At 48.4% G+C, this 9,616-nt stretch overlaps 2 protein-coding genes across 4 annotated transcripts in view; one reads left to right on the forward strand and one right to left on the reverse strand.

Annotated features, from left to right (window-relative positions):
* Ptcd1 (pentatricopeptide repeat domain 1) overlaps positions 1-6,935 on the forward strand; it is a 15,994-nt gene extending 9,059 nt beyond the window's left edge. Inside the window, exons 6-9 of one of the 3 annotated variants that reach the window (XM_050132730.1) lie at positions 725-1,429; positions 3,157-3,273; positions 4,174-4,356; positions 5,654-6,935. In XM_050132730.1, coding sequence (XP_049988687.1) covers positions 725-1,429; positions 3,157-3,273; positions 4,174-4,356; positions 5,654-5,836 — 1,188 coding nt within the window. In that variant the 3' untranslated portion in view covers positions 5,837-6,935. The other 2 variants (XM_050132731.1, XM_050132732.1) reach the window with 2 other exon arrangements.
* On the reverse strand, positions 6,120-9,543 carry LOC126495135 (protein BUD31 homolog). Its single transcript, XM_050132737.1, has 3 exons — positions 8,871-9,543; positions 7,763-7,929; positions 6,120-6,354 (listed from the first exon to the last, which is right to left on the reverse strand). Exons 1-3 carry the CDS (start codon positions 9,052-9,054, stop codon positions 6,304-6,306), a joined length of 402 nt encoding a protein of 133 aa, XP_049988694.1. The 5' UTR covers positions 9,055-9,543; the 3' UTR covers positions 6,120-6,303.
* Between the last annotated feature and the right edge of the window lie 73 nt (positions 9,544-9,616).

Consider the following 9,616-nt stretch of genomic DNA (forward strand, 5'->3'; position numbering starts at 1 on the left):
CGTCCATGTCTAGGAAGGTGAACGTCCAAACTGGCTAGGCTCCCACCAAGCCAGAACATGAAGTAGGATCAAAACCCCTTGTCATTGACCTTGGCTTCTCATCAGTCCTCGTTGTTCGCCGTGATCAGAGAGTCCGGTTTTATCCCATGCTGTTTCAGTCACAGTCCAGCTGGCTTTGGTGAGTGCCCAATAGATCAGCCCCACTGTCTCAGTGGGTGCATCTCACCACCTCTTAAACCTATTTTGATTATATGTATTTTGGCGGGGAAGGCATTTGCATTCCCTAGCACAAATGTAGAGGCCAGAAGACAACCTCCCAGGTTGGTTCTCTCCTTTTATCATGTAGAGTCTAGGGATTGAACTCAGGTCATCAGATTTGGTGGCCAGTTCTCACATCCCCACTTCCCACCCCTGCCGTTTTTTGTATTTGTATTTTTGAGGTTTCTTGATCCTTTTACCTGGGGCTATAGGCTGGCGTCACAGTGACTGAACCTGGGAGCTCCATACCCGAGTCACACCCCTGCACTTTTTTTTTTCTTTTTTTGGTGGTGCTAGGGTTTTATTCCAGGTCTTCACATACACTCAGCCATTGCTGCACCACAGAGCTACTCCAGCTTTCTTGTGCCTTAGGAGTTTGCCGGTCTGATTGTTACTGCACAGCACCTCCTTCCATGGGAGCCCAGAGGAGGCAGAGACATGTAGCTAATATTAGTTTCTCCTGCAGGTATGGCGACAGATGCTGAGGCTGGGCATCAAACCAACTAGGCATGGCTATAACCTCCTGTTGGGCGCAGCTCGAGACTGTGATCTGGGGGACCCAGAGGTTGCCTCCAGGCTGCTCCTGAAGCCTCAGGAAGAGACCATCCCATTCCAGCTACCAGCAGGCAGGCCTGAGGCCCGGAGGAAAGTCCAGGCCAAGGCAGTGGTTGATGTGTCAGTTAGACATGTGGAGGCACTAGAGAGGCAGTTGTTTCTGGAACCTTCTCAGGAACTTGAGAAACCTTCAGAGTTCCCCGAGACTGGGGTAACAAGCAAAATCCAGCCTGAGATAGAAACCAAGGCAGAACCTGGCCATATACCAGCCCATACCACACTGGCCCTGATGCCTCCCCCCTTGAATCTGGAAGTTAATATCCTGAGTCTTGGGACTCTCTCCCCAACTGTAGTCTCCTTTGGGACAGTGGCCACACCTGCTGATAGGCTGGCCTTGATGGGAGGTCTGGAGGGCTTCCTGGGAAAGATGGCAGAACACGGGCTCCAGCCGGACATCAAAACCCTCACTCTACTGGCTGAGGTGGTGGAACCTGGGAGCCCTGCAGAATCCTCGCTGCTGACCATCCTGGACAGGCATAAGGTGGAGGCCGAAGTTACCTTCTTCAACACGCTGATAAGGAAGAAGAGCAAGCTGGGAGACCTGGAGGGAGCAAAGGTCAGGCACTATCTACTGGGGTCTTCATTCTCTGACCTTAGATTGTAGAATGTAGCTTATTAGTCAGCAGATATATCTGGAGCCCTGCTCTAGGCTTGGCCTTATTTGAAGCTAGGAATTGAGACACAAACCAGCCAGCTGCACCACAGCCCTACCACATAGAGGAAGGGCATGAAGGACATTTAGGAAGAAGGGACATCCTGATATGCTGGGGATACTGGGTTCCAAGAGGCCAAACGTGTCACTACACTGAGGAGGGGTACATAAGATAAGCAGGTGCTTCAGGAACAGGACCGTAGAGTTGTTCAGCTGTTAAAGAATCACCATCAGCTGGGGCTGGAGAGATACCTCAGTGCTTAAGAACACTGGCTCTTCTAGAGGCCCTGGGTTTGGTTCCTAGCACTTACCTGGCAGCTCATAACCATCTGTAACTCCAGTTTCAGGGGATCTGATGCCCTCTTCTGGCTTCCATGAGCACTAAGCATTCAAGTAGTACTTAGACATAAATGCAGGCACACCTATACACATTCAAAACAAAATAAAATGTCACTGTGGGGCTGAGGGTAGCTCAACTGGTAGAGTTGCCTAGCACACATGTGATCCTGGGATCCATTCCTAGCACTGCATAACCTGATTCACACCTATATCCTAGGAGCTGGGGATTGGAGGATGGAGGATCAAATATTTAAGGTCACCCTTGCCACTGTCTTAGCTTTGGTTCCTATTTACTGTGATGAAACACCACGACCAACAGCGATTTGAGATGGATTTGTACATTTGTAGTCCATCACTGAGGAAGTCAGAACAGGAACTTTAACAAGGAAACCTGGAGGCAGGAGCTGATGCAGAAGCCATGGAGGGGTGCTGCTTACTGTTTTTGCTTCAAGGTTTGCTTAGCCTGTTTTCTTATAGAACCCAAGACCACCAGCCTCGGGCTGGCACCACCTACCTTGAGCTGGGCCCTCCCCCATCAATCACTAATTAAGACAATGCCCTGTAGCACCATTTTATGTATGTATTTCTCAGTTGAGTGTCCCTCCTTTCAGCTCTCTAGCATATGTCAAGTTGACATAAGACAATCTAGCATAGCCAAATTGAGAGTTCAGTGCCAGCCTAGAGTCCTTGAGACCTTTTCTTTCGAGAGTAAATAGATCTCTAAGTTTTAGTCCAGTGTACATAGTGAACCCCAGATTGAGACCCTGGTTCAGCTTCCCCCCTCAAAAAGATAGGTTCACCATGAGGCACCCCAATTGGTCTCTGGAGTGTTCTCGCCACCCCAGTATGTTCCCAACACTGCACATACTCTGTGCTATCATCAGCTTCCGCTCTCTCTGCTTCTCTTCTGGTCAGGCCAGGAGACACAGTCTGATTGTGTGCAGCTCTCGCCATCTCACAGAGATGATAGGCAGGCTCCAGACAGATTTTTGTCACTTACACAGTCAGTTTTTATGTGATGCGCTTTGACAGAAGCAGTGCCCTGGGCGTCTGTGGGGGTCAAAGGTGACAGAGAAATGGCCACAGTGCAGAGCACACCTTCCTCTGGAAAGCTAAGAAGACAGTCCTCTGGGGCTGAGTAGAGACCAGCGGTGCCATGTAGTCAGCTGAGGGAGTCCAGAGGCCTCTGAGCAATGGTGCCCCTTGGTCTCTAGTGTCCAGCAAAGGAATTCATCAGGACATCTGGCCAGGGCTTGTAGGTCTCAGGTAACAGCTGCATGTCTGTCTTACAGGCGTTGCTGCCAGTCCTGGCAAAGAAGGGAATTGTCCCCGATCTGCGGACTTTCTGCAATCTGGCCATTGGGTGCCATAGACCCAGGGATGGTATGCAGCTGCTTGTGGACATGAAGGTGAGAGACCCAAGCCCAAGCAGGATGCCTCCGGTTCTGGGAGAAAACCCAGGGAGTTCTCAAGAAGTTATGGGGGAAATAGGACCCAGCAGGATCAAATGAGTGTGGAGCAGGAATGGCCGTGACCCCCCTGTGGGAATGAGCAGATGCTGTGAGGCATTGTGGAATGTGTTTCCATCTTGAAGGGACTGTTGGTTCAAGTGGAGAGATGTGAATGAGACTGAGCCCTAACACCCGGAGGGATGGGAGCTCTGGCCAGAGGAGAGATGGACTAGAAGCTTGGAGAGCAGAGGGTGGTTTTCAGCTGTGGCTGCTCTGATGCTCATTCAATTCCAGCCGACCCCAGCAGTGGCCACTTCTTTTTTTTTTTTTTTAAACTAGATTTTTTAAATTTATTTATTATGTATATAGGGTTCTGGGCACCAGATCTCATTATAGATGGGTGTGAGCCATCATGTGGTTGCTGGGAATTGAACTCAGGACCTCCGGAACAGCAGTCAGTTCTCTTAACCTCTGAGCCATCTCTCCAGCCCCAGTGGCCACTTCTATAAGGACCAAGTTGTGTTCCCACATTCTACCCCCCTACTAATGCTGGCTGTTATAGACTGCCCCCCACCTTGTGGTGATGACCCTTTAAGCAGTAAGCTGCAGCCAAGAGTGAGAGTGTGGAGGTATTTTACACCTCGTTTCCTGTCTGTTGCCAGATTTTTCAGGGTTGAAATGACAGGGCAAACTTGCTTTTGTGTGGGATTGGATAGCCAGCTGTTGCTGTACGGTTCCACCTGTCTTGTTGCTGGTGCCTAGTCTGTGGAGCAGACCTGTCTGTGGATCGGGCCTAGCAGACTCCCTTGTCCTAGCAGCCACCATCATCCTGCTGACCATGTGATGTCCACGTTCTAGAAATCCCAGATGGCCCCTAACACCCACATCTACAGCACTCTCATTAACGCGGCCCTCAAGAAGCTGGACTATGCCTATCTCATTGATATCCTGAAGGACATGAGGCAGAACAGCGTCCCAGTGAATGAAGTGATCATCCGTCAGCTAGAGTTTGCTGCTGAGTACCCTCCCACCTTTGACCGGGTATGTGTGCCAACCTTACAGTGCTCACATTGCCTTAGCCGCTGCCATCTCTGGTCTCAGCCTTTGGGGCTTGACGTTCATTTCCTTTCTGAAAGTTGTTCAGTAGCTTTCCTTAAGAAAACCCCAAAGTCCTGAGCCGCATTGAGTACCCTGGAGCCGACAAGTGGCTGTGAGCTGCCTGGTGTGGATGCTAGGAACTGAACCCAGGTCCTCTGGAAGAACAGTACTTTAACCACATAGCCATCTCTCCAGCCCACTTTTCATTTTGAGGCAGTCTCAGGTAACTCAGGCTGGCCCCTAGACTTTCATCAGTTCCATGTTGTAAATATCAGGAGATGGTCTCGTTGCTAAGTGCGTAGATAGGGCGTTAGGTGCAACTGAAGCCTTCTGTCACTCTCGGAGTTAATTTCTGAGAGCGTCTCACTGACACTGGAGCTAATGTTTGGCTAGACTTGCTCTTGTTGCCGGTCTCATCTCCCCAGCACAGGGGTTATCTCACAAGGCATGGGTACTAGAGTGAATTTGTCCTGTTTGCATACCAAACACTTTACCATTGAGCCATTTCCTCAGCACATTTAATCTATTGCTTATTATTGAGACAGGGTTTCTCTGTGTAGCCTTGGATGTCCTGGAACTTGTTTTGTAGACCTAACTGGTCTGAAACTTAAGATATCTACCTGCCTCTCCCTCCTAAGTACTGGGATTAAAGGCATGTATCGCCACACCTGACTTGAACGTCATCTTTTTAAATCAAACTTTTAATCTCATAATTAATGGGGTTTTCCTCTCTTTTTTTGGTTTGGCCTATTTCTCCTAGATAACCCCTGCCAGCTGTTTCAGGCTTTTCATACCTAACCTCCCTACAAGTGGATGCTGCAGTGGGCCACGGTTATAGGTCAAGATGGGAGCATCTCAGCAAATGAGGCAGAACTGATGGGATGCCTCAATTCTAGCTGTGGGGCTGAGGTGACCTCCACGGGTTTAGGAGCGACACAGTGCCCGTAGAATCGATGGCTTTTAGGCCAAGGGCAGTTTGTCCTGCCCCGCAATACAGCAGTAAATCTAATGTCTATTTTTCTATCCTGTCCACTGTAGTCTCTTGAAAGCAGAGCAGAGGTCAGCTGCTGTGTAGCTTTGGGTGACATGCAGTGGCTTGGATTGCCTGAGAACATTTCTGAACTCCCTGCTTTTCTTAGTGTACTCCGTATTCTTTGTACAGAGTGATGGGTCTCATGGTGAAGCTTCTGTCCCTGTATGCCACTCACCTTGACGTAGTTCTGTTCTTTTCTAATTACAGTACAAAGGGAATAACACCTACTTGAAGAAGATTGATGGCTTTCGAGCTTATTACAAGCAGTGGCTGAAAGTGATGCCAGCAGAGGAAGCCTCCCACCCCTGGCAGGAGTTCCGGACCAAGCCTAAGGGGAACCAAGACACCACTGGGAATGTTGGTGTCCGGGGAGGCCTTAGGGACAAGTGATGGCGCATGCTGCTGCGACAAGCTCCCAGCGTTCATAGTGCAGGTGGAGCCCAGGAGCTCCTTCCATTTAAAAGCAGAGAATGTGCTGGTGTCGCCTTCCTAGAGGCACCGCAGCGTTCTGTAGGCGTAGGCAAGAGGACAAAATACTGGGCCCAGGTTGCCCTCCATGTCACTGCTGAGAAAGTGTAAGCTTCTGCTCACAGACTGGCTAAGACACTGAGTCACGACTGTGCCCATCCCCTGCATCCCGCAGCCTGATGCTCTGAAAGAATGAATATAGCCAAGAGGTCTAATGGTTTTATTTTTACAGATTTCAGCGATTGGAAAGCCTTCACCTCTAGAGCCCACGTTCCCTCTGGGTCTCTTCTCTGAGCACCACTCTTGAGGAGAGCTGCTCCAGAAGGGGGTGGCCCAGTAGGTAGGAACCAACAAAGTCCAAAGTCCAGAATACAGCAGAGTCACGGGTGTCAGCCAGAGCAACCTCTGCAGCCGCAGTGCGTGCACTCGATGATGCGACCCTGTAAGAGAAGACGGGGACATTTTATACACTGCTACAACCCTGCACATACTGACTGAAATGTGCTGTACAGGGTGCTGGTGGAACAGTCCCTGTCCCTACACACTTCCATTTGGATATTTTAGCTCCTTTGGGAAAATGGAAGCAGCTACCACTAGCTGAAAGTTACACGTCTGTGTGTGATTAAGGCAAGACACAAAGAATCCTCTGTAAGCCAGTGCCTCCCTCCTTTTTTTTTTCCCTGAGACAGGGTTCTCTCTGTAGCAATCCTTGATGGCCTAGAATTTGCTCTGTAGACCAGGTTGGCCTTGAACTCAGAGATCCCTGTCTCTGCTTAAAGGATTAAAGGTGTGTGAGGCAGCCTTTTTATTCTGGTGGGCCTGATACTGCCTAGAGGGCTTAGGCCAGAGTTCTTGAGGACACTGGGCAAAAGGTGTGCACTCAAGTTCCTGTGGCCAGAACAGAATTGTCGCAGGGGCATAGTGGCTGGCTGGGGGACTGGGGAAATGCTGTCTTGACCTTTTTCTGGAGTCCAAGAGCCCATGTTAAGCAAATAAAGTTTTCTGGTAAAGTTCTGCTAAATCTTTGAGACAGGTCTCATAATGGATAACCATACATTTCACAGCTTAGTGTACAGATGTGACTACCACATCTGGTTCTATGGGGTGCTGGAGATGGAACCAGGGCCTCATGCAAACTAGGCTGCCCTCTACCAACTGAGAAGCAATCCAGAGGCTGGGACACCAAGAGCCTCCTCTTGGCAAGCAGCCATCAACCACTAGCCATGGCTTGGCACATCCACACCACTTGGCACAGAGGGCAGATAGAGCTGCCTGCTGAGCTGAGGCCATCTGCACTTGAATGGAAGCTCAGTAGATGGCCCTGGCCTGATGTCCTGGTATTCCATTTCAAGGGTCTGGAAACTGGAGTTCAGCCACTATACCCCAGCACCACTACCAGGTGCCTAGCTTTGAAATCATCATCATTATTATTATCTTGAAACACGATCTCCGTGCTAGTCCAGGCTGGTCTCAACCTCCCAAGTGCTGGGATTATGGCATGAGTCACCACTCCTTGCTTTGGACAAAGTTCTGACAGAAGATACACAGAGACTGTCACCATGAGGCCAGAGAGAAAGGGCTAGGTTGCCTAGTAGCCACGCCAATGTAGCCCTTCCATTACCTCAGAGCTACTGCCTAAGAAAAAAGGCTTGGTCCAGTTATTGACCACAGGTAGTGTTGAGACCAGTCTTACATCTCACTAGGAAGGATTCTGATCAGAAGGACTCACTCTTAGAGGGATGGCAGACAGATTTCCAATATCCAAATTCCTTCCCAAAATACCCATTATGGTCAACTAAGATGAGCTTTAAACAGGAAATAATTCCCCGTCCAGCCATCAGGCATTACCACTTCCAGCTTGCTTTTCGGAACCCGGCAAATGCAGTTCGTCCCAAAGTTGGTGTCCCTGGTCTGAATGCAGCGTAGGCAGCACAAATTCTCGTAGCCCTGCTTTTTCCACTTGGCAATTAGGTTTTTGTCTGCATAGCCTTCTTTAATGCAGTATTCATAGAGCTCTGTCAGAAAGGTGGGAACAAGGCATCAGAACATGGCACAATAAACCTGCTTCCGTCGTAGACTAAAGAGGAAAATTAAGCTGGGTATGGTGGCCTAAGGCTTGGATTCCAGCACTTGGGAGGCAGAGACAGAAAGATTTCTCTGAGTTTGATGCCAGCTTGGTCTACAAATCAAATTCCAGGAGAGTTATGATGATACAGGCCCTGCCTCGAAATCAAACAAATAAAAAATTTAAGTGGGGGGGGGGTCTTTAATCCCAGAATTTGACAGAGGTAGGTAGAACATTGTTATTTTAAGGTCAGTATGGTCTATGTAAGCTCCGGGCCAGCCAAGGCTACACTGGTATAACCTTGTTTCAAAAAGAAAACACAAAATTTCTTCATCAGTAAACTGCTGCTTGCTGGGTTTGCAAAGATAAGAACCATTGTCTTTAGTTTTGTTTTTGGAGTCAGAATCTTGCACAACAGTCAAGGCTTGCCTGGAGTCCTAACATTTTCCTGCTTCTGCTTTCCAAGTGCTGAAACTATGGGTCTCAGCACTCAGCTTTTTCACCTGTTTTGAGATAGGGTTTTCTGTGCAGCCCCTCACTGTCCTACAATTTTCTACGTAGATCTAGCTAGCCTTGAATTCAGACAACCACCTGCCTTTGCCTCCCAAACTGCTGGGATTAAAGGCCTTTTTATGAACCACTATATATATCTCAAAACTATTCAAATACAAAAGGTCAGCAAGTTTCCTCAGAGGCCAAGAATGCTTTCCATACAAGCCTAATGACCTGAGTTCAATCCCCCAGGCCCACAGGCAAAAAGAGAGAACCAGTTCCAGAATATTGTCCCACATCCTCCACACTGAATCCTTGGGATGCACTTGCCTCCATAGGTATATGAACCGAGTAACAATAGCTTTTTAAAGGCCAAGGTATTTAGCCAGTCACATTTACCTCTACTAAGGGCTTTCTGCTTATAAAACAGGTCAAATATATATCGCGTTTTCTGGTGATGGATTCTGAAAATGGGCCACAGAGATTCCACTTTTCTCTTTCCCTCATGGGGTTCAGTTTCAGCTGGAGAGAAAAAAGCATGTATATATTTTAGGAGACAGTCAGTCTGCATGGCATGCAGCATGTTTGCTTCCTTAACTATAGCTATGATTATTTTATACCCGTGGGGATAGTAATGAAAACAAGGACAATGACAAGAGCGGACAAAACTGGAGTCCTCAAGCCCTCCTAGCAGAATGCAGAATGGGGTAGGGAACGTCTAGAGTTACCATAAGTTTAGGAACACCCTGAAGCAGGATGAATACAGCCTCTTCTTCACCCACTCTAATTTCCTTTACTTTCAGAGTTGTGTCAAGAAATCTCTTGACCCATACAGAGCAAGCTTGACTACTACAAGTTCTGAGTACTGAACAGAAACTGGCACAACCAGCTGTGAAAAGAGAAAGCAAAGTGAACAGCGGCTTAGAAATCATTGCTATAGGTATGACCTCAATAGCAATGATCAGATCAGCTGTTAACAGGTATTTCAAAGATTGTTTTAAATAGCAATCTGAAGGGGACGGGAAAGGTGGATCAGTGGTCAAGAGCACTGGCTGTTTTTGCAGAGAACCCAGGTTCAATTTCTAGCACCCAGGTGGCAGCTTATGTTGTAACTCCAGTTCCAGGGATCCAGCGTTCCTCTTTCA

The sequence above is a fragment of the Alexandromys fortis genome, unplaced genomic scaffold, assembly GCF_014885135.2.
Source record: "Alexandromys fortis isolate MF-2015 unplaced genomic scaffold, M_Fortis_MF-2015_v1.1 scaffold_444, whole genome shotgun sequence".
Classification (NCBI taxonomy): Eukaryota; Metazoa; Chordata; class Mammalia; order Rodentia; family Cricetidae; genus Alexandromys; species Alexandromys fortis.

Coding starts and splice junctions, on each gene's coding strand:
- LOC126495135 (XM_050132737.1), bottom strand. CDS start 9,054: ATGCTGCATGCCATGCAGACTGACTGTCTCCTAAAATATATACATGCT. Junction 7,930..8,870: donor GCAGAAAGCCCTTAGTAGAG/GTAAATGTGACT, acceptor CCTTTCTGACAG/AGCTCTATGAATACTGCATT. Junction 6,355..7,762: donor CGAAAAGCAAGCTGGAAGTG/GTAATGCCTGAT, acceptor CTTCTCTTACAG/GGTCGCATCATCGAGTGCAC.